This window comes from Pipra filicauda, unplaced genomic scaffold (assembly GCF_003945595.2).
Source record: "Pipra filicauda isolate LSUMZ 115617 unplaced genomic scaffold, ASM394559v2 scaffold498_size1627759_pilon, whole genome shotgun sequence".
Taxonomy (NCBI): domain Eukaryota; kingdom Metazoa; phylum Chordata; class Aves; order Passeriformes; family Pipridae; genus Pipra; species Pipra filicauda.
Window position 1 is genome coordinate 1437987 of NW_024104640.1, and position 24598 is coordinate 1462584.

At 43.5% G+C, this 24598-nt stretch overlaps 1 protein-coding gene across 1 annotated transcript in view; it reads right to left on the minus strand.

Annotated features, from left to right (window-relative positions):
- The window catches only part of EBF2 (EBF transcription factor 2), a 123706-nt gene that overhangs the window by 96712 nt on the left and 2396 nt on the right, over positions 1-24598 (minus strand). The window contains exons 2-6 of the mRNA XM_039386643.1: positions 23966-24122; positions 22955-23018; positions 22613-22668; positions 22179-22252; positions 15618-15686 (exon numbers count right to left, since the gene is read on the minus strand). Coding sequence (XP_039242577.1) covers positions 15618-15686; positions 22179-22252; positions 22613-22668; positions 22955-23018; positions 23966-24122 — 420 coding nt within the window. The remainder of the gene's footprint in view (positions 1-15617; positions 15687-22178; positions 22253-22612; positions 22669-22954; positions 23019-23965; positions 24123-24598) is intronic.

A 24598-nucleotide genomic window follows, 5' to 3' on the forward strand; every position in this document is an offset into this window, starting at 1 on the left:
TTTTAGGAAGTAACTTCTACTAGAACAGTCTGACACAAGGTTCAGAGCAAGAAATGGGAATGCTTTTGATTTTTAGGTCAGATTCTGCTCCCACAGGCTGAGGAGAGCGATGAACAAGGCTGGGTCTGTGCACTGGTAAAGGGAATTATTTGCATTATATTGGTGCTATGCTTTGCCTTCTTTACATCCAGCCCTTCCTCCCTCACTCATTCCTTGTTGCCCAAATTTCCCCAGGTATTTCAACCCCCTGTTTCCCTAAACCTGTTCAGATACCCACCTAGAGCAACTGGAGATTAAAAATACAGGACGGGGAGAGACGAAGCTCGTGACAATAAATAATATTAAATTGCACAAGGCTGAATCCACTGCACACTTGCAACCACCAGAACTGCTTGTACCAACCCAGCAGACGAGATCTGTGCCTCTCTCCAGCTTTGGCAGGCTGGGGAATTGGAGTGGGCTGATTCCTCCTTCGGGGTCCCAGCAGCCCTCCCTGCCAAGGCCTGCAGAGCATCATTAAGGGATGTTGCAGGAGGGCTCAGAAGAACAGCCAGGAACACAGGAGCAATCCAGCAGCCACCAAGTGTGGTGGGGGGGTTGTTTTATCCACCCCTTCACTTCACCCAGCGAGTTGTGATCTTCCCACAATCACATCCCTCCCTGCAATCTTGCCCAGGGCATTATTGCCTCCTGATAATACAAAGCTTTGTGTGCTCCTACAGAATGAAGAGAGGTGCAGGGGAATTTGGGGGCTGGAGGGAGAGAATTTCAAACTAAACCTGAAAACAAGGAGTCCATGCAGAGCTATAAGAGAAAATCTTCTCCCCTCTGATCCCTACTCTGGATGTCACCTCCTCCTGTCCCACTTCCCTACACACACATCACTCTCCTTTCTGCCAGCACAGTATTGAGGGGGGGATCACTTCAGTCATCACTTATTACAGGGGCTCAGTCATTTTAGGAAGCTCCACTGTGCCAGCACATTGGCTGCAAGACCATTTTTGACTCCAAGAGCCTGCAACCCAAACCAGTCCCAGCTGAACAGCAAGACCTTCCCTCTGTGAAATTTAAATTAAAAGGTGTTAGGAATAGTCATTTCAGTCCCATAGTCTTCACCAATTAAGCCAAGTGTTCAATATGCTCGGCTTGCCCCTCTAATTTGGATTTTTCACCCACCCACGTGTTAACCCCAAAAACCTGAGCTTAAAAAATCACAATCATTGTTGCAATTTGCTCAGCTTAACACAAAGCAAGAGCGGGATGTCCCCTCCTGAACGGTGCTGCAAGGGGCTGCCCAGCCTGACCCTTCCTCATAATCCCCTGTAAATTCACCCAAAAAGTCATGAACTACATAATATTAGTTCTTACAGACTGACATATTTCCCTGATCTTTCATGAGCCACTTGGGGAAACAGTTTTCGCCTGATCTGAATGAAGAAGAAAAACAGTGATCCTAATCAACCGTTTACCCTCCGTGGCTTCCCTAAACAAATCTGGGAAAGAGCTTAAAGGCTTGGGAATATCCTCGACCCTGCTTGATGCACTGTAATAACCCTACCTAATTATACTGATATAAAAACTAATTGGAAAGATAGCAAATGTCAGGGTAAGATGCAAATTGTAGGGTGTTAATTGCTGAACAGGTGCTGGAATAGAATTAAATGAGCATCTTGATTAGGAGAGTGGAAAAAACAAATGTGGACCCCCGAAATCAAGTTGGCCACGTGAATTATTTAGCAGCCTCCTCGTACCAGCCAGGGGTCGTGTTGATGTGACCTCTGCTTTGTGATGGGTGGGCTGGCAAAACAATGGTGAACTCCGGGAGGAAACAGGGCCTGGGAGAGCCAGGGAACGGTGCAATGAGGGACATCTTCCAGGGGAGAAGGGAGGAGGAGGTTTTATTGGGGTCTTCTAGGTGGGAAACGTGCTAGAGGGCACTTTTCCATGTGGATCATTGGAGTGGCACACACTGGTCCTAAAGAACTCACAGGTGATCCCACCTGGGCCTGGCAAGCACAGAAAAAAGGCTGCTGCTATTTATAGCAAATATCTGGGAATACAAATGATGGGCCAAACAAAAATGGTCTGGAAGGCAGTTTTTGTATTTGCACAGAAGAGGAATTTCACCCCCAGCCAGAAGCTCTTTGGTGACACCACTGTGGCAGTAAATTTTGTTCCATATGGATCATTGGAGTGGCACACACTGGTCCTAAAGAACTCACAGGTAATCCCATCTGGGCCTGGCAAGCACAGAAAAAAGGCTGCTGCTATTTATAGCAAATATCTGGGAATACAAATGATGGGCCAAACAAAAATGGTCTGGAAGGCAGGTTTTGTATTTGCACAGAAGAGGAATTTCACCCCCAGCCAGAAGCTCTTTGGTGACACCACTGTGGCAGTAAATTTTTTTCACACAGACCCTCCAAAAGCCATCTCATGTTTCAGGTGCCACTCAGTGACCAGCAAACAGATCAGATCAAATGACATCAATTAGAACCAGCAGCCTGGAAATGAGAGACCCCCATTGTTAGCAGGGATTATTTGGGGCATATGAGGAGAATAATTCTCATGAAGGATTTCATCCAGCTTCAGTTATCCCTAATTTTTTAATCTGAGATTACTTTTTTTCTTGGTGATCACATTAGAACGTTGCAAGAGCATCCTGGGGGTAGAACAAGGTTTTAGAAAGCAAAACTTCTTACCTTTAAAGACAGTTTCAACAAGTGACAAAACAAAACCTACTGAAATGTTTTGCCAACTAGGAGAAAATGATGAGGAATTTTGGAAGCCAATTTTTTTTAAAAGCTACTGAAAATATTTAAATGGTTATTCAGTTTTATGAATTACTTTATATATATGTATATATATCAGATTGGTTCAAACAACTGTGGGATGGGGAGAAAGGAAACCTTTTCCACTGAGTCCCAATGAATAAAAACATTTCCATGGAGGGCAGCAATCACTGTGAGGTGCAAGTTGAAATGATTGTATTATTTTAGGAGCAGCTGCAGACTCAGCCTAGAGCAGGATTTCAGGCACTGTACAAAGTCAAAGCACAAACTCCCTTCATTCCAGAGCTTCCTAAAGAGAAAGGATGGAGAAGGAAAGGCTGAAACACAACAAAACCAGCCCAGTTGTCTTGGACAGGCTGAAAATACCAGGAGCCTAAAAGAGATCTTTAAATTAATATAAGCAAGAGCCCAATTTGAGGCTTTTAATACAACCAGTGAAAGGCAGAGGACCCACAGAATAAAAGCTGGATCCTAATTTTTTGGTGCATACTAACAAACCACTCACTCTGTGCTTTTAGGAGCTGCATTCCCAAGTGTTCCTGCAACTCCAGACTAATTCTCCATCAAATACAAAACTTCAACGTATTTTGCAGAAGACAGAACACAGCAGAGCTCGTCCAGACAGCAAGACATGATTCCTAACATGGCTCTGACACCAGGCAGAGGTGAGAACACAACCACCTGTGTCCCAGCCAGCTCCTCAAGAGGAAAAGCTGCTTGCACAGGGTGACAGCCAGGGACACAAAGAGACACGGAGCAGCAGAGTTCCAGGGCCATTCCACTCAAAAAAGACACCTGCAACAGTGGCAGGTGGTTAAAAAAGGCACGTTTCTGCTCTGAGAAATGCCAGAAGGGGATGATGTGCTGCTCCAAGGAGGGGCTGCAGACTGGTGAAGGATGTGCTGCTCTCACTAAGGGGCAGGGACCAGCTCAGAGGAGATGAAACACTTCACCCAGACCTCTGGGGACCAGGGGGGAAGGAGGTTAAGACCCCAAAATTCGGTTTATGGCCCTAAGACCTGCAGTTCCCTCTGTATCCAGGAGAGACCCCAGGGCAGAGGAGGGTGGGGTGGGCACCGAGCTGCCCCCTCGGGCTCCTGGCAGGGAAACACCAACTCCTCCCGTGCCCCTTCCCTCCTGGAGCCCCCACTGCTCCACAGGGAGCTGCCAGTCTCAGGCTGTGTTTTCTGCAGGCTCACCTTCAGTGCTTCAGGGTGGGCTGAAAGCAGCAGGAGGGAGAAACTCAGGGAAAACTCAGGGAAAACTCACTCAGGGAGTTTTCCACCTTCAGCTCTGGGTCTTGGAGGGGAAGGGCTGCAGCTCAAACCCAGTTGTGGCTCCAGCGGCCTCAGGGTCACTGAGACCTGCAGAGGGGACCCCAAATTTATCTGGGGGGAGAAGGAGAAGGTGGTGATGACAGAGAGACTCAATGGGTGGAGGGTTAAGCTGAGCAAAATCCGGGGAGTCTGGAACAATCCTGGAGGTTTTGTACATGGGAATGATCTCAGCTGTGTTCAAACAGCTCATGGAACAGCTCCAGATTTCTTAGATGGAGAAAAATAATGTACAGGAAAGATACAGGTGAATATTATTATTATTATTATTATTATTATTTTAAAGGATCAAACTTCACCACCCCACAGCTCCAGCAATGTTAAAGGGAAATCCTTCACATGCCACAGACCTGGAGCACAGAAACATTCCTGAGCTCACAAAACTCATGCAGGAGCTACCAAACGCTAGGATTAAAGAGACAACTCTACGTTAAGTCCTTTTTTTGACATACACAGTCCAATCCTTTATTGTATTATGACATCTTTATTATGATGTAATTCCTTCCCCCAATGTCAGCACATACCTCACCCTCATCCCTGTTTTTGGCTGCTCATCTCAGCTGCTTCTTGCCTTCTTTCCCAGCCTAATTATCAGTCCTAATCCTCCAGCCAAGATTCCTAATCCAGTATTAAACCTTAAAGCCCACTTTTCCTCACCAGAAGTACCATTTTCCCATACTGCCTGTAAGCCACCAAGAGGATGCTCCCAAAATATGCCCATTATATCCACAAGTGTTCCAGGCAAGGATCTAAACTGTCTCAGCTGCACAACAATTCCCATTAACCAAAGAATTGGAACCCATGCTGCTCTAAACCCAGCTTTGATCTGCATAAATATATATATGTATATAAAATATATATTTATATATAATATATATATTTATATATAATATATATTTATATATAATATATATTTATATATAATGTATATTTATATATAATGTATATTTTTATATATATTTTATATATTTTTTGTGTGTAGATTTATATATGTTTATATAAAATAAATGAAAAATTTAATAAATCTCAAGAAATACATAAAAATAAATTTCTCTTCTATATATATTTTTAGGTATTTTTTTTTAATATATATTTTAGGCAATCTATTGGGCAGGGCTACTGTCCTGCTTGTGGTTTTTGGCTAAAGGGAAAGGACTGACAGTGACACTTTGGGAAGGCACCGAAGTAAAGCTGGAAAATGAGAGAACCAGATGTCCCTGAAGGAATGCTGGGAAATGCTTGAGATAAAGGGGAAGGAGGGAGAGGGGAAAAAAAATAAAAATAAATAAAAAAAAAAAAAACACCTTTAACCAAAACATCCCAGAGGATATTTTTTTTTTTTGGAGGTTCCATGTCAACAAGTGACACAACACTGGATACTTTTTTTCCCCCCCTCTTTAGCAGAGGAATTTTGACTGAGCAGAGGAGACACCTCTCAGCTTTATCAATCACCCAAATCAGAGATTTGGGGTTTAAATTCATGTGAACACGAGAATCCCAAGTTTTACTATTTCCTGGAAAAAAAAAAAAGGAAGCTTCAAGAACTTGAAGTTCTTGAATGGAAGATATCCATTGTATATTTTCTGCAGTTTCTTGCAGAAAGTTAATAAATGTGAAAGGAACCAGAAGCCCAGACATCAAATCTTTGCAGTTTCCCTTTTCTTTTCAGGCCTTAGTTTAAATGAAATAATTACAGAGGTGCTCCTTATAATACCCAGTGCTAATTGCTTTGCTGAATTGGGATCCATTTGAAATAACTTTTTGTCAGTGTTGCAGAAGAAAACCTAAACACACCTCTTAAAAAAATAATTAAATCCAATTTATATTGGCGTCAGCACTGGGCTTAAAGGGTAATTTCTTTATGATTTTGTGTGTTCAGGATGGGAAGCACAAGGAACGTGCAACATCTGCACTGGTGGCACATCCCAGGGAGAAAATCCACTGGATCTTTGAGGGAAACATTGGGAACACGAGGGAAGGACTGTCAGAGGAGCAGCTCCCCACAGGCTACACCCAAAATTCTTCCATGCTTTTGATTTTACTTTTCTTTTTCTTTATATAGAGATACATGATATATAGATATATAGATATATAGATATAGATATATAGATAGATATATAGATAGATATATAGATACATATATAGATACATATATGGATATATATGTATATGGATATATATGTATATATGTATATAGATATATAGATATATAGATAGATGATATATAGATGATATATAGATGATATATAGATGATATATAGATGATATATACAGATATATAGATATAGAGATATAAAACCACCTCCAGAATACTTGAACACAACCTTGCTCCTGTTTCTGCTGCCATTAAATGAAGATTTGACAGGGATTTTTATGAGATTAAACACCCAAACCCATCACGTATTGTGTCACAGAGTCAGGGGATGTTCTGAGTCAGAAGGGACCCACAGGGATCATCGAGTCCAGCTCTCAAGTGAGCAGCCCATGCAGGGGATTGAACACATATAAACAGGGGTTGTTCTCTGCTGTGATACATAAAAAAATAAATAAATCCCCAGTCAGTGTGAGAAATGCCATTTTGTAGGGAAAAGAGCTTTCTGCCAACTCCTGGCAGCCACTGGGAGCTCCTGAGAGGGGCAAGTGATTCCAGCCACCACAGAACAATCAGTTGCCACTTCATTTTATTTTATTTCCTTGAAATAGCCTTTGCAGGAAGACACAAGCCCACGCAGGGAAGAGCCTTTTGCCTAATGGGCTCCCAGTCCCCGAGACTCAAATAAGCTGAGTGCTTAAAAACAACTGGGGAGCCACAGTAAAAGATGGAAAATTATTGCTTCCTGTCATGGCCAAATATTAAACACAGCACACACCTAATGGCTCTATCACTCCCCAGGGAAGGAGCTTTATGAACAATAAAATCCCAGCAGACTTGCACTGTTTGGACTTAGAAGCCTCATTATGGGCTCACTGATCCAACACAATTTACAAGCTCCGTGGACTCCACTTGAAGGGAAAGCCACCAAACGTGGAGCTCTAAGTGGAAAGCCCGTGGAGAAATCAGCATTTGTTGGTGAAGGAAATGAGCAGGGGAGTGTGGAGAGAAAAGGAAAAATAAAATGAAGGGAAAAGAAGGAGAAAAGAAAAGGTGGGTTGGATGACAGCGGCGTGTCAGAGATCCAAATCAGGGAGAAAAGTGGGAATATGAATTACAGCTGCAGAGAGGAAATGCAGTTCCAGGACGTGCTTCCATGGTGGAACACACATGGCTTGGATTCCACTCCTCACTGTGTCACAAACTCTGCCTCCTACATCATCTTGGGCAGCCCATATAAACCTTTAATGGCTTTAAAATTACACCTCCAGCTGACTTTAGAACAAGCTTCAGATATCCATTAGATATTTTAAATCTCAATCTTGCCTTCATTGATGTTCATCCCCTTCCTGGAAGCAGGAAACACTAATTGGGAGGATCTGAAAGCAGGAGCACGTTAACTGGGAGGACTCCTCCAGGGGTGAAGCTCTGGCTTCAGAGAGGCTGAAATCCTGGGATGTTTACAGGGTAGGAAAATCTACGAGATCCCCCCAGAAGCAGATGGTGAGAGCAACACCCAAGGAAGGGCTGGAGGGAACCAAAAGGTTCAAAAGGAAAGCGAGAGGCAGCAACAGAAAAGGTTGGGGCGGATGAAGTGACAAACCCGGGTCTAGACAGAGGCCGAGGGGAAGGCAAAAGTGATAAGGAAGAGTATTTCAGGTCATAAATACACAGAGGATGCTTTGATCAGGATGAAAATACTCTGGAATATTGGTTTTTTCATTGATGAGTGCAGGTGGATCCAGGCAAACACAGACCCACTCCCAAAGAGCTGAGTTGTGGAGGTCCCGTGTCACACACGACTGCTCCACATGTCCAGAATTTCTTCTGTGCTGTTTGCACAGTGACTTTATCCTCAGCTTCTATTCCCAGAGGTGCTTTGGTCCATGGGAAACTTGTATTCCATTCCCCTTTCCACTACTACCAAAGCCACTGATTGCAGTGGCTCCTCACACTGCTCCCCTGGCTCTGCAGCCCCTCGACCTCCTCACTCACTTTTCATGAGCACAAACTGCATCAAATTCTCCTCATTGCAGGGACAAAGCTCCAGTTTAAAAGGGGACAAAGGGTTTTCCTGCACTGTGTTTAAACTCTGCTCAGAACTTTGCCTTGCTCAGGCAGGATTTACCCAGCCAGCACCATCAGTGTTTTTATCTCAGCTAAAGCACAACTAATCTAACAAGATTGGAATTCATCCATGCTTGTGTCCAAACTGCTCTAAAGCATCATGGAAGCTTATCAGATTTATGCAGAATTGCTAAAATCCTTTGGGTCTTGTCTTCATTGGGCTTGTTTTCCTAAGGCTTCCAGGCAGTAGTGGCAATAGTCAGATTGTATTTCTTTAAATTGTATAATATGTCCTTGCTTAGACTTCCCCATGTTTCCCTTGCAGTTCTCAAACCAGAACATGTGCTGAGTCATCCAGTCACAGATTTAGTGGAGCTGAAGTGATGAACATTGGTTGGGAATCCCACAAATACATTTTTTTTCCCCTACAACACATCCCAAAAAGCATCTCTGGGGTGCACAGTCACAGTGCCAGCACATGGTACAGAACAACAGTGCAAAGGAGGCTCCAGCTCTGTCTAATTCCCCAATAAATCTGTGCTTGAAATCAGCAGTGATTTAAACTCATTTATTCTGCAACACCCTCAGCAACCAACCAGTCTGGGGGGGGAGAGTAACTTTTTAAATCCTTCCAAAACCATCTCCACTGCAACAGCAGCAGTTTCCCACATCACCCCAGTGTTGCCACACATCAATTCTCAGCACGTGTATCTTTGAGTTACCAGAGAAAAGCAGGTACACACGTGGTTTAGAGTTAAACAGAGACTCTGGGAATGGCTAGAAAAATACAGGGAGCAGAACCCAGGACTTCCACAGACCAAACCAGCCCATTTTCATTTTTCTAGCGCACTCAAAAAGATGTTTAAGCTTCTTTTGACTCGCCAGCTTGCTGGAAAATCTGTTGTCTGTCAACATGAAATGAAAAACATTAAGTGACACAAGCTAGTCTCCAGTTTAGTCCATTTACAAGCTCTAAGTGTTTGTACACATCAAAAATTTCAAGATGTTTTGGACAGCAAACTAGTAAAGAATTTTCTTTTTTTGCCTTAAAGAGGGGAGAGGGAAAAAAAAAAAAAGAAGCAAACAAATTAGGCACTAAGAGAAGCACTTGTCAAATGGCTGGGATAGTGCACTTTGAGTTACTGACTCCCCACAAACATCCAGTCTACTAAAAAATTCATAAAGAGACAGATGGCACAACAGCAGCTCTTTGCAGGAGAGCAGGGTTTAGCAGGGAACAAAGGACTGGGGCTCCCTAGGACAAGAGGAGGGATCATTGTAGGTTTGGGGGGCTTGGAAGGGGGGACTGGAGCACACAGGGGGCTGAGAAGGGCTGTGTGGATTGTGGCTCCTGGTTTCACCCCAGAGCAGCAACAGATTTGAGATGTTTATTCCACCTTGGCAGGCTCACAGGGAGCGGGAGAACGGAGCAGAGCAAGGAAATTGCACTTGGAAATTGGATTTTTGAGGGTCTCAAACTGCGACACGAGGGGACCCTGCCACGGAGGTTAAACCCTCCTGGCAGCACAAACATGAACAACAAACCCAAAAACTCCTGTCCAAGGGCCTGAAACCACTTTCCACAGCCAGGTAGTTGCTAATGCTTGGCTTTAAGGGGGAAACTGAGGCAGGGATTTGTGTGACTTGAGGGGACAGGGCAACTCTGGGGCAGTGGGAATGGGATCCAGGTCTCTCCATTCGGGCTGTTCTGCCCCTGAGCTTTGGGAAACAACCTTGTGTCACCCAATGGTTTTGGGGCTCAGCCCAAAAGGGCATTTATTCTGGATAAAGGGATGATGGATGGAAGGAATAAATCCTGAGTGAAAGAGATAAAGTCCTTTTCAGGTGGCTGAGATTAAGAGGAAAGAAGGGGAAAGAGAAACAAAGAAAAAGGGAAAAGAAACAGGATGGCCAGAATTCTGCACTTAGGTCAAGTTAGATCCTTCCAAATGAAAGATGCCATTTTTAGGGGTGGGGAACTGTGGATGGAGGGACACACACCCCCCCCAGAAGATGTAAAGCCCAGCCCTGTTGTGGTGGACACCTCACACAGAGCACTTGGACACTGCAGGGCCCAGGGTTGGAGGCTGCCAACAGCTGCCTTTCCAAAGGGAGCTTTAGTGCCTGTGAAAGGTGCCAGGGATCCAGGGGGAGTGCCAGGGATCCAGGGGGAGTGCCAGGGATCCAGGGGGAGTGCCAGGGATCCAGGGGGAGTGCCAGGGATCCAGGGAGAGTGCCAGGGATCCAGGGAGAGTGCCAGGGATCCAGGGAGAGTGCCAGGGATCCAGGGGGAGTGCCAGGGATCCAGGGAGAGCTCCCTCCTCTGCTTATCCACCCAGCAGGTAGGGCAGGGACCAGCAGGGAAGGAAACCTCCATCCCTGGTGCCCTGATTGTGCAGGAAGGGCTGGACCCCCACGGCCCAGGAATGTCATCCAGGCTCCTCTGCTTCTTCCCAGAGATGCTGACAAGTTGCCAGCTGTGCTCATGGCTTGGAATGGGTGGTTTTTTTGTTAAATAATAACCATAAACCCCTAAATGCTGAGAGCACGTGTCAGCTGATGGATGCTGCAGTTCCCCACCCCCTGAAACCAGTGTGCCCAGTGCTGAGCTGGTGCCAGGCAATGCCATCTAACCCTCACTGGTTAGAGCCCATCCCAACCCACAGAGACACTCCCCACATGCCAACAATCCCCTCCAACCCCATCCACCTGCCCCACCATAAATAAATGAGTAAAATGTGGTAACAAGACACGTTAAATAAATAAATCACAATAAATAAACAAGTATAATGTTGTAACAGCACACATTAAACTCCTTATGGGACAACCAGGAAGAGTTTAGGATAAAAGCAGGAGGGATTGGACTCGAGGTTCAGGCTGGGAAAGCATCTGAGCTGAATGATTTTGTTCCATGAGCCCAAAGACAGCAGAAGACCAAGAAGGCAGAGCCTACAGAGGGCTTGTGCTCAGTTTGTTGGGCTGTTCCCAGTAATTTCCCCTGCAGCAACAAAAAAAATCTGTCCCACCCCAGTGATGCTGCATTTTTATTGCAATGAAGACATTTCGTTTGAATTGCATAAAACTTTCTTTTGATTCTTAAGAGGTTTCGTTTGACTCACATAGAAATGTCTTTTGATTGTTTCTCTCTGTTAGGAAGGGGAAAAAAAAATAATAAAAAAAAAAAGAAGAGCAAATAAACTGTTCAACCAAAAAAAAAGTCACCCAATTCTCCCTAGTACCTTGGAGGCTTCAATTAGATCACAGTCTCAGTAAACTCATTAAAGCACCAAGAGTAACAAGCACACAAAATGACCTTCTCTAAAGAGCTTAAATCTTCAAGAAACACAAAGAAAATAAAAATCAAAAGATCGCTCCCATCTGATGAATGGGGAATTTCTACCCAAAGCCACACAGATCACCTAAAATTAGAGAGAAAATCTGCAGTAAAGTGAGGAATTAAGTTAATTTGTAGCATCCACGACCTCTTAACCCTAACACCAAGTTCCCTGTTATGTGCATAACTGAGGTGGGAAAGGCAACAAACTAAATAATTGTAATCTAGGCTTGAGAAAACACAGTTTTCATTTGGAAGCATCACCTTTAAAAGAAGGAGCTTCCACCCTTCTATCCAAAAGCCCTCCAACCCCTCCACTTCAAATCCCTTTCTGTGCTTCCAATAAAAGAAACATCAGAAAAATCACGCTCTGATTTCTGGGAACCACAAGGAACTTCGAGAACCATCACTTGAGCCATGAGGGGAGGGGGAGAAAAAAACCCAACATTTACATTTCTGAAGTCTCTTAAAACCTCCCAATCCCGCAGACACCGAACCACACCCAATTAACACAGGTTAATTTGGCTCCTGGACACGAAGTTAAAGCTTGTTGGGAGGTTTTGAGGACTGATGGTGGCTCGTGTCGTCTAAAAAACCCGGAGTGAGAATGATTGTGGGTTAAAAATGTAATTCCAAGGGTGTTTTGGGGGGGTGTTTTCAGTGCTCTGCTCCAGGGGGGTTCGTGTGGGGTTTGATGTCTGCAGCAGCAGGAGCTGAGCTGTGTCATCGCTGGGAAACCAGAGCCTGGTCAGAGTTACCCTGAAATTCTGACTCAGAACACCACAAGAACCTAAATATTCCAATGTACCCCGCTGACCTTTGTCTGTGGGACAAGGTACACACTGAATTCTGGGGAAGAAGCTCCTTTTCCTATGGAAACATCCTCGTTTCCAAGAGCCAGTGGAAAAATAACTGCGAGGTCCTTGGGATCTAAATCCAGCCCCCAGAGCAAAGGTCACTGCAGAAATGTTTTATTCAGCATAAGAACTTTTGGAATTCTTTCAAGGAGAATTAAAAAAAACACCCCAACAACAACCACATGGCCGACATTTCTTTCCCACTGAACTGTTTCTTCCTTTCCAAACAGGGATAACGAGTCCCCTGGACTTGGGGAACACCAAGGAACTGTGTCTGCCTCCAGCAGGGAACAGGTAAAGCAGCACAACAGTCTGAGAATTGACCTCTGGAAGCCCAAAAAGTGGGGAGAGAAACAAATAAAGGAGAAATCACTGTACTGCTGGTGGGAGGATGTTCAGTTAGTGGTTGAACTCAATGACCTCGGAGATCTTTCCAGCCTCAATGATCCTGTGATCCCATTCCATGAAAGCCCTGGTCCTGTCTCACTGTGCACACCCTGTTTAGACACAGCTCTGCACAACACAAATGCATTTTTGCCATCCCTTCTCTCCCCACTTCACTTGTTTCACTGCTCTGGGGACCTGTCACAACGTAGCAGCCGTGTTTTTGCATTTACCTATCACTTCAAACAGAGGAAAAAACACCTTCATTCCAATTATTGCTTAAAGAAAACCTGTAATCGGCTTTAAAATAAGTAAAAAAACCACACCATGAAAGAAATAACGAACTGAAAATCTTATTTAGTGACCCACATGATCACCGGGGGTGCAAATTGCAGTTCAGAAATTCAATTCCACCAGTTACCAAGTCCTTAAGCATGAAAGTTTTCCTGTAAAGAAGCCATATAAAGCCCCCTCCTAAATAAATAAAAGCAGTGCTGCCCAGATCCCCGAGTTCTGAGCACGCAGGACTCTGCAGAAATGTTTTCTGCTTGGTTGTAAGACAAAAAAAATTCACCCATTGTGTGTATTTTGGGTGAGTGGGCTGGGCAGCTGAACTCCCAAGCAGTTGTACTTATTGCTGGGGGAATATGGGAGGGTGACAGAGCAGCCAAGGGTTCCTCTGTGCCCAGAACTCTGGTGTTGTACCTGCATGGCAAGTGTTGATTCTGATGCAGTGCCCAGGATCAGCCCTGGCTGCTCAAGCCTTGTTTGACTGGGTGAAGAGGGGGGAACAGAAAGAGCTGTGCAGAAATAACTGTACAGGAGAAGGAGTCACTGCTTGACACTGCACAGGTTAGTGGTAAAAAAAAAAAAAAGAGAAATATTCAGCTTTGAGTTTAGCTTTCATTCCCCACTCTGGTCACTGAGACGTGTCCCCTCCAGAGAGCAGAGCAGATTTGGAGTCATTTCTGAATCTGATTGAGTGACTGCCTTTAAACCCAAAAGCAGCAGCTTTGTCAGGCTGGCTCCCTTCCTGCCCTCACCCATCCTTGCTGAGCTCCAGATTTCACATGCAATTGAGACACACACAGAGGGATGAAAGGGAAGGACCAACACACAGAAATAAAGTGCCAGCCTGAACCTCCAGGATGCTTCCATGCCCAGGGAATGCCTGTTGCTGTTAGCAGGAAGTTCTGGGCTTAGAGCAGAACTCAGGAAAGGTTTAGGGCTCACTGAGCACTCAGGTCCCTTGTGATGCACATTTTACACACAGTTGTTCAAAAGAATAACCCTGTGGTTTCTAAGAGTTTCCCCCTGCCATTGCCTTTTACATCAGCAGGTCTCAAATCCTCACAGAAAGCATCAGAACCTTCATTTTGCACGAGGCTGGACAGCTTGCTCAGGATGACAAAAATTCAGGTAAGGGTAGGAACTACCCCTTTCCTGGGCTTAACTCCCAGGGAAAGACAGTGCCTGACATCATTCTGCTCCTCCAGCAGCAACATGGGCTTTACAAAATTCAGACTTCAGGTTGGAAAGCTCCCAAACGCAGATTTCACAGCAAACATCAACACAGCCAAAAATAAGCTCGAAATTTCTTAGGAAAGGTCAAGATGGCACATCTAAGACTTGTGCTTCCAGTCAGGAAACTGCCCCCCACACCCACCCAGCCAGCCCAGCTCCAGCTCTGGCCCCAACCACAACTTGTAAGTACAGAATTAAAAGGGAAAACCATGAGGGTAAAGGGAGTGGAAGAACCCCATCACAGCAGAGTTCCAAAATTATTTAGATTTACCAGGATGAAAAAATTAAGGAAACAATTGTAGTTCTTTATTCAAACCAGCTTGGCCGTTTCTGAATGCCAAAGAAAATTCACAAGCAATACCACAACAAAATAATGCTTATTAGGCTGGAGATGGAACACACCAGACACAGACAGACATAAAAACTGAATCCACAATCAATCCACTCCAGCAGCAACTCTCCACTGGCCCCTCATACCAGCTGCTTCAGGGAGAAGGAACTCTTTAAACAGGCACTGCAGAATAATCTGGGGGGAGACATTTCTTCCTGGCTCTTCCTTATTTACTGTTCTCCTTCTGGAGCCCTTGGTTGTTTGTGCTCCTTTCTGAAACAGCTCTGCCTATTCTGATTTTTCCTGTTTGAACCTTGCTGAGCTCCAGATCTCAAGCACTGCTGACCCAGTGAGTTCCACAGGCAAGTTTTCCTACACCAAACACAACCTTTAACGTACCAGGTCATGATTTAGCAAACTGCTGCTCTCCCCTATTGATGTTATTACCTGTAAACTGGCAAAAGAACCTAGACCTGAGTAATATTTGAAGCGGCTGTTCTGCCTAAAATTGTTCAGACTGTGTTTTAATCCCCCCTGACTCGTCCCACCTTTCCCTTTACCCCTTCCTTCCTCCCCACATTTCTACAAAAGCATTGTTTTCTTTTTGTTAAGGAACACCACTGAAGCTGCCAGGCTGCTCAGAGCTTTATCTCCCTTCAGTAACCCAGCTGGATCACATCCCCTGGCAGCAGAAAGTGCATCCCAGGTGCACACAGGGAATATTTGGCCCCCATAAAAAAAAACGACACCCGCGGAAAAATAAACGTCGACATCGATTGAAAAACTCAACATCAACTTTGTCAAGGGGCAGAGACCGACAGACAACCAGCAGGAAAGACGCCTCAGAGTGGGAACAACAATTCTGGGATGCTTTTGTGGGAACAGGAAGGTTCATCTCCTACCTGTCGATGATCACGGGGTCGGACGGAGTCTCGTTCCTGTTGCCACAACTTTTCTTCTCGCAGCACCGGCTGGAGAGGGAAAGAAAACCCAAATGAAAGAACTGCTGGGACAGCTCACAGCAAAGGAACCAGAGAAAATATCCCAGCAAACCCTCGGGGCTCCAGAGGGCTGGAAATTCTGGCTGGGCGTTCCAGAAGGGAGAAGAATTCAGGGAGTTGGGTGCCCAAGTCCTGGCTGGTCCCAGCTGGATTTGGGCACTTGGATCCCTGTAATCCTTTTTTGGATTTCCCAGCCAGAAAGGAGCAGCAGTATGGTCACACCTTAGACTAAAGGGATATTTAGAAACACAATAAGTGATTAACAGATGTCATGATGTCGTTACAGCACGAGCAGCACGTGTTGTGGAGGGTTAAAAGTCCATCAAAAGGTGTTAGAACTGACTATAAGCAGCCTAAAGGTTTGTTCTATTGCAATAACTGATTTTTTGATTATTAAGTATCGAGTAGCCCCTTAGTTTTATGCTCAACTAAAGTTTAAACTTCAAGGCTAAATGAAAAACCAGAAGCTGAACACACTTAGATCCCAGTAAGGATCTGAAGGGATGTTTTCCAGGTTGGCATTTGCAACCCCTTTACAATTCTTTTAGTGATGATAAGACCTTAAGATTAAGCATATATTTATACACTTTTTATAATAATAATAATATTAATTAATTCAAAAATAATATTAAAATCAAGAGACAAATTATCTTTATTTTAATTTATATACCCATTGACATGGGTGATGCTCCTTGCACATAGAGCAGCTGAGTACCAAAAGTTTAATAGACTTTAAAAACAGTCTTTACTCTGAAAAAAAAAAAAAAAATCACAATTTTAATAATTTGTAGCAACACAAAAATCTGTTTGAAGATTGAAGCTGTTTTCATGCTCGAGGAGATTGTTCCAACCAAAGCCAACAGGGGAAGGGGAGGATGGAGGCCCCCAAAACTTTAAGAAGACTCTCTTAGAAGCCCAAAATCCCTCAAAAATCCCCAGATCAGGTTGTGCCTTAAGTTACTCAAATGTCTTTCCCAGTGATGTTTCATCCTGCAGAGATTATTCAAATTTACACATGAAATGGAGAAATTCTTTAGGTTTTTGGACAGGGGTGTGAGAGGTGCTGAATACACCCATAGAATTCTCCAATCAGTCTGAATCCCACAGTTTTCCAGCCAGGGAGCAGAGGGATCAAAAATAAAATTAAAAAAACCCCAATAATTTCAATAAAATACTTGAACTCACCGAAGGCAACAGAAAATATGGAAGTGGCTTTTTTTTTTTCCTTGATATGCCTAATATTCAATTATAAACCCCTAAAACGAGCAGTTAGACAAAAAACTCTCTCAGATGTGAAAAACTCCAAGTGCCTGCCTTTCCTCCTGCACTTCCAGGGTGTTCCAGGAACCTCCTGTTTCCCAGGAATTGCCCAGTGAGATGAGCTGGAAGTGGCAGCTCTGTTTGAATAACAGCTCCACGTGTTTCAACATTCCTGCATTGCCTCAAACCTGCACTTACTCATCGATGCCAATCCTTTTAAAATAAAAGGAGACACTAAATATTTAAAAATCCCTGGGGCAGCCCCTGGAGCTGCTGTAAATTGTCAGGGCTCCATCGACTTCAGTGCAGCTCTGGAAATTCATACCAGCTCAGAATATCCCACTCCCTCCTTCTCCCAACTTTATTTTAAGTGCCTCTTTTATGTATTTCCCCCCCCCCCGCTCTAAGAGTTGTTTCTAAAGAATGGGGGTATTTTTGCACTGAAAGCCAGGATGTGAGATGTTTTCTGAAGGAGAAAATAATAACAAACCCACCCCAAAAAAAGCAGAGAACCCTCTCAGAATAACAGAAATTTGGCACGTTCTCTGGCACGTCCAATAGAAGGAGGCATCGAAAATAACATTGGGAATAAATGCCTTGCTGGTTTATGTGTCCCTGTAATAAAGCAACAAAAGGAACTCGATTTTAAAGATATTTCTGTCGTGTTCCCTTTGGTTTTTTTTACAGCTGAAAGAGCAGTTGCTTCCCCTCTTTGCCATAAGATGAAATGAAATATCCTTTCCTCGTGTAAGTTTTGCAGGTGGCTGTTAAAATAATTCTGCTTGCCCTGCACCACAGGAGCGTTCAGGGATCCACCAGCAGCACCTGAACCACACCCCAGCACCTCATCCCCCCTTCCAGGGATGTTGCCATTCCTTGGCAGAGTTTTTTTAGGATGAGTTATGTGAGATTGAACCTGTCTGGGTCCTGCAATAAGTGCATCTTGGTTTATTTTCCTTTTCCCAGTTACTGCAGCTCTGAACTTCACATTTTTAATATAGAAACACTTTCTTTCCAAACCCATGGCTTGCAGCTGAAGTTCTCCAAGCATTTTACCAACACCTACATTCTTATCACTTTGGGGTCACAGATTTTTCTCGGAGTGATGGGGTTTGTTCCCTTTGACTGTAACACTTTCAGAGCCCAGATCCATATGAAAAAAAACCCAAAAACCCCAAACTCTGGTAGTCCAGGATCAAACCCATAATATTCTATTTGAATATTCTCCAGAAAGCCAAACTTACATCCTCACACTTGCTTAAAATGGCTTTAAAAATTCAGCTCCCAACTTACTTCCCCTCACCCCCACACCAAAATAAAAAGAAATAGAAAATAAATCTCTCTAATTTCAAACTCAAAGAGGTGGTCCAGGGTCTAACCTACGAGATTCTCTTCGAGCAAATTATTGGGGTGATTTCCCCAATATTTACATTTCTGCTACAATGCTGGGCTTTAGAGATGCTCATTTGCTTAAGACAAGAATATCAAGGCTGAAAACTTCTACTTTCAACACCTTTTGTTGTTATACTTTCTCCTCTAACTAGATCTATATGATGAAAATAGTGGTTTATGTTTTGAATGGTCCAGGAAAAAACTAAAAACAAACCCAGAAAACCAAAAGCTCCAAGAGACAACACCAGACCTACAAACTGAGCGTCCAGAAGGCCAAACTTACATCCTCACACTTGCCTAAAATGGCTTTAAAAATTCACCCTACCCTCACCCCACCACCAAAATAAAAAGAAATAAAAAATAAATCTCTCTAATTTCAAACTCAAATAAGTGGTCCAGGGTCTTTGAGTAAATTACTGGTGTGACTTCCCCAATATTTACATTTCTGCTATAATGTTGGGCTGGGAACACACCTTTAGAGATGCTTAAGACAAGAATATCAAGGCTGAAGACTTCTGCTTTCCACATCTTTTGTTGTTATACTTTCTCCTCTAATTAGATCTATATGATGAAAATGGTGGTTTGTGTTAGGAAGAGACAACACCAGCCCTACAATTCGAGTGTCCAGAGAGCCAAACTTACATCCTAAAACGGTTTTAAGAAAATTCAGCCTCCGACACCAAAATCAAAAATAAATAAATAAATAAATAAATAAATAAATAAATAAATAAATAAATAAATAAAAATTAATAAAATAATTAAATAAATAAAAATAAATAAAATAAATAAATAAATAACTAAAAATTAGAATAAATAAATAAATAAAAATAAAATAAATAAAATAAATAAAAATAAGATAAATAAATAAAATAAATAAAAATAAAATAAATAAATAAGTAGATAAATAAATAAATAAATAAAAAATCTGTCTCTAATTTCAAACTCAAATAAGCTCGCAGCATGGTGGCCTTTGTTTTGTTTTCTTCTCCCCCAACTCCTCCCTGCAATTGCATAACAAAAGTGTCTAAATTCACACCATCTGGCCGATAAAGACACGGGCCCCAGCGGCCGCCTGGCCCAGCTGATTAGAGCTCCCGTCTAGTCTGAGCCTTGTGGCGAAAGTCACAGCTGTGGGGCTCGCTCGCACTCAATACAACTCTGTTATTAGCCAGCTGTAGGCCTGAGACTACTTCTGTTCAAATTATAATACCTTTTAACCCTCTGAGCATTGAGGGCAGAGGGGGTTGCTGGCAGCAGCATAACAACTACTTTCCTCTTAGTCGATAATTGGGAGAAAGAGAAGAAGAGAGAAGGGGGGGTGGTAGGGGGGTGGAAATAAAGTTATTCCGGCAGAGGAGGGTGTTTACCTTGTTTTCCAACCGGGGTTGTGTTATTCCATATAAACCCACCTAGGGTAGGCTGGAATAATGGGAAATAGAAATAGTGGACATGGGAAAATTTCAAATAAATAAAGAAAGAAATAGAGCCTCAGACGGAAAGCACTGATTGTTGGGAGTTGAGGGGTGAACTTTCCGGGGGTGTCCGACAGATTGGTGCAGCCACATCAATATTTAGACAACTTTCCTGCTAAGATGCATCTGTCACTGTCTGGGGGGGGAAATGCTGAGGTACGAGTGTGTTTGTCTCTATAAAGCAAAAATATCTCTGTGTGTGATTATAAAAATGACCCCCTCCAAAAAAAAACCTACCTTCAACCAGTGGAAGAAGAGCAGAAAGACAGACAGACCCTTCTTGTTTTTTCCTTTTTAAAAGCAGGAGGCATCAGCTTGGACAGCAGAGTGGGTACAGTGCATTAAATTTTTATCTACTGTTCCTAATGCGAACTAAACCAGGGCCTTTAAAAATTGATGCCGCCACTTAAGGAGCTCACAATGAGGGAGATTTGATTATTGTACTTAAAAGAAATAAAATAAAATGTCAAGTTCGGCTCGAGCCGGAGCCGTTCCCTTGGCGTTATTCAAAGTGATGCCTCTTCAGAGCACCCGGCGGAGGCACTCGAGGAAAACGCGGCGTTTAAAACTCAAATGTCTTGATTAGGTTACAGAAAGCCTTTGATTTCCCGCACTGATCTGTGTTTTACACGGCGAGGACGTCCCCGAGTTGCAATTCTGCCCTGGATGATCCATCAGGCAGCAGAGCTCAGTGTAATCAGAATAACGGGGTGGATTTTGTGCAGCCTCAAATCGAGCACGGGGGGGGGGGGTTTACAGGCATCAGGTACCTCCAACAGGGCATTTGGGGCCAGAAGGGCACGGCCAAGAAGCAAGAGAAAAGCCAGCTTGGTTTGAGTTCCAACAAGTCCGTTTGGATGAGGAGGTGCTGGAATATTTTAAGCCAGAGCTGCACTTTGCACAGGAAGAGTGGGGAGGGATGAAGTGTGGCCACTGCTATTTTATTAGCACAAACCACAACCTAATTGCACAATGCAGGTTTTTCTTCTCTAGTGCCCACCTAGTTGTAGTGAAGACTTTGAACAGTATATATATATATATATATTAAATACATACACAAGTTCTAGATGTGCCAGAAAGCAACTTATAGACCCTTGATCTTTGCTACCACATCTACAGGTCCTTGTAAAGCCCATCCTCTGTATCCCTCATATGTGATATACATTGTGTTTGGGGTATAAATATGGAAATGTTGGTCAAAAGCTCGTTTTTTTAATTAATGAGAGCTAAGCACAAGAGATGAATAATATACATGAACTTGATTCTTAGTATATAAAGTAACAGAATCGTTGAAATAATGAAGTACCGAAACCTGAGACTTTCCCTTTGCAAAAATCTGCCCAAATAAGCTGCTCTTAACTTAAAAGAAATAAAAAAAAAAAAATATTACATAAATAAATAAATAAATCAAGTAGCAAACTGCAACATTAAAAGAAGCAACACTCAGTCTGAAAACTTAACCCTCTCCCACCGATACAATAAATCCCAACCCGTGTTTAATAAAGGTCAGGACTGGGGTTTGCCTCCCGTGTTATGAAGGAACATTCTATGCACAATTTAACATGTTTTAATATAAGAGCATTGGCTGTTTGCACTGTTGTATGTATTGAAAAAAAATTTCATTACACGAGGACAGGAAAAGTAATAAGTTACCATGGAAGCACGATGTACATACATGAGGTACATGTAACTTCAGACTTACACAAATGTTATTAAAAACATCCTCGTTTTACCCTCTAATTTATACCTTTACATGCTAAAATCGTGTGGATTTTTAATTAAAAAGTGGAAGCCCCCTAAATATTGTTCACATGTAGAAGGAAGGGTTTGTGTTTTGGTTCGAGGGGTTTCTCTTTTGGTGGGGGCAAAATTAAAGAGCACTGATGATGTTACTTTAATTGAGGGAAAATTAAAATAGTTCACCAAAGAAAATTGCACAAAACCGCCTTGGGCAGTTTCCAGGTAAAAATACATAAGTTAAACTGCTCGTTCTCATAAGGTGAGAAGGAATTTTGTAAGAAATCAGCATCTAAAAGTCTCCGTTTAAAAGCACATGCAAAGGCCTGGTTTAAACAAAACCAGCACAGCTGTGGTTGCTAAATCTCCTGCAGGGAAAAAAAAAAAAAAAAGGCACAAAAAAAGGCAAAAAACGCCCCAAATATCTGTTTTGAACCCAAATCAAGTATTATCCACGTGTGAAAAAGAAAGTCTTCCTACACAAAGAACTTCTCTGCGTCAACAGCAAAACAAATAAATACAAAAATCAAACTCTTCCTACCTACAGCTTCATCAGAAAGGCCTTTTTTGGCATCTAAGGAAGCAAATAAAGTCATCTTACCTGCACATGACTTCGTGGGTGAGCAACACTCTGCACATCTCGGGGTTCTTGTTCTGTCCCTCGTAAGTTATGGGCTACAAAAATCAGGTGAAAGGGGTTAGACAGGAGCATTAATTATAATAACGTTCAGGTGTGAGGGGAAGAGGTTTTTACCACTGCTCAGGCAAATAAATATCTCCCCCCAAAGCCTTGATGTGCAGGGAAAGCAGCTTTACAGAAATATTGGGGCAAAGGGGATAAAACCTGCAGTTCAGAGAGGGGAAAAAACGAGGCTGAAGAGCATTGTTTTTCAATTCACCTCAAAACCAGGTGTGGGATAGAGCTGGACAAGAGACAAAAATGAAGCAGAGGGATAAAAGCAGGCAGGGAGATGTTGAGGAGAAAGGAAGGGTGAGGTGGGACAGGGTAAGGGGGCACATCCCAGCTCTGCTCACCTGCTTGGTGACCGAGTCGATGAGCCTGACATAGAGATCCTGCTCGGTCCTGACACCTACAGCGAGGGAGAGGAGGAAGAAACAGCGTTGGGACGGGCGCCTTTCCCTCACCAGCAGCACAAACCCCTTTAGTTTCAGTGTTAAACCTTAATATTTCATCATTTACCTTTATTAAACGCCCTCAACAAGCCCGGGGAATTTTGTTCCCCGAGCCCAGGTAAACTCCAGGGCCCATCCCAGCGCTGAAGGGGCCTCACGGAGGGGGATTTCTGGGAATTTTAGGAATCAGTGGCAGCACCTGCAGCCTTTGCAGCCTCCGGGAGGGCTGGGAGGGGGACTCACCGTTGCTGTAGAGGAGCTGCAGTTTGTAGTGTGTGCCGTTGTTCGTCTTCTCGTTGCCTTGCTCCTGAGGGGGAATTAAAGAAAAACCCTTCCAGAACTTCCACTTGGCACATTTAAAATGCAAGAGAGCTGATAATCGTGATGGAAGTGACAACAAAGTTCATTAAAATTCCGAGAGGTGAATCCACTGATTGGGATGTATTAACCTTCCGAGTGACCCAGGACAAACTACAAAATACTGCTGACATCTTTTCCTGCAGGAGTTCAAGAACTTCTCTCCCTCTCTTATTTGCCATTGTGCTCTCAACTTTTTCAAGGCAACACCCTGAGAAGAATTTGTGCATTTCAAATCTAAAGCAGGGGGAAAGCTCAGTGAGTTCGGTTTCTGACCTGTTATTTTGAGTCATTATTGAGATTTGTTTCCTGAAGGTTGTGTTACAGGGATGTTTCTTGCTTGTTTTGCCTTTTTTTTTTTTTTTTTAACAGCAATTTCCTATAAGATAGTTATTTATGATTCACAATTTCTAAAAAATCTTGTCCCTGTCTAAGAAAATAATTGGAAAAATGCAAAGTGGTCAAGACACGGATTTAAAAATAAAAAGCAAATGCTTTTCAAGTCCTGCCAGTTATCCTGGACTCTTAAGAAATATATATAATCAAACTCAACAGAGAATATAACATATTACAGGTGAGATTCCACTTCTGTTCAGGTACTAATAAAGATCTAATAGGTACGAAAAAAAGAAGTGCATTTACCCCCTATGAATTTTATTTCATTTTTAGTGGGTGTATGAAACTCCCACCGTGTTCCTGACATAGCAGTGGCTTCCAAGCTTTTTTAACTACAGCAGCACAAAGAGGGCAACAGCTCCAGGAAAGCACCTGAACCCTGAGCAAGCTCTGGTTGTGTTTTGTCAGGGACAACAGGTATTACAAGTTATCAGCTCAGTGTAGGGGGGGAACATTAAATTTGGAGAGGAGAAGAGGAAGAAGAAAGGTAACAAGCCTTACTTTATCATTTTCTACAAAGTCCACAAAAGCTGTCCTCTCTATTTCCACGGGCTGCCCCTGTCTGTCGTAGAGAGCCAGAACAAAGTGAAAGAAATTGGATTTCCTCAAGTTGGAGGGTGGCTGCTTTTCAAAGTGGGCTCTGGACAAAGCTACTCCGCTGTGGAGGAAACACACGGGATGGGGTGAGGGGGGAGAGACAAAGACATTACCAGGTTGTGCAGCAGTATCAGCAAAACAACAGAAAAGGCAGGACACGCTCGTTTCTGTCCCCGGTCCCCGCCGGGAGCCGGGCGGGACGGGGCTGTCGCTGAAATGGGAGTTCGGCTTTCCCCGCTGTCTGTACCCGAGGACAACAATCATTTACAGCCCCTCAGTGTTAAAGAAGTTATTGCTAAATGCACTGAGTGTTCCCTTCCTCCTCTACCTGTTTTCTCGCCCGTCACACTCGTGGCCGGAATGCAGCAGGGTGGGAAGTGGCTGCGGGGTGTCCGAGAGTCTGGAAGTGCTCCCTGCACATCCCGCTCCCTTTTCCCGCAGGCAAAACTAAGCGACCTTAAAATCTTTCCTACAGGCGCGCTGTCAACTCGAGGACACCCACATTTGGGGCAGAGACAACTAGTTTCAAGCAGGGCA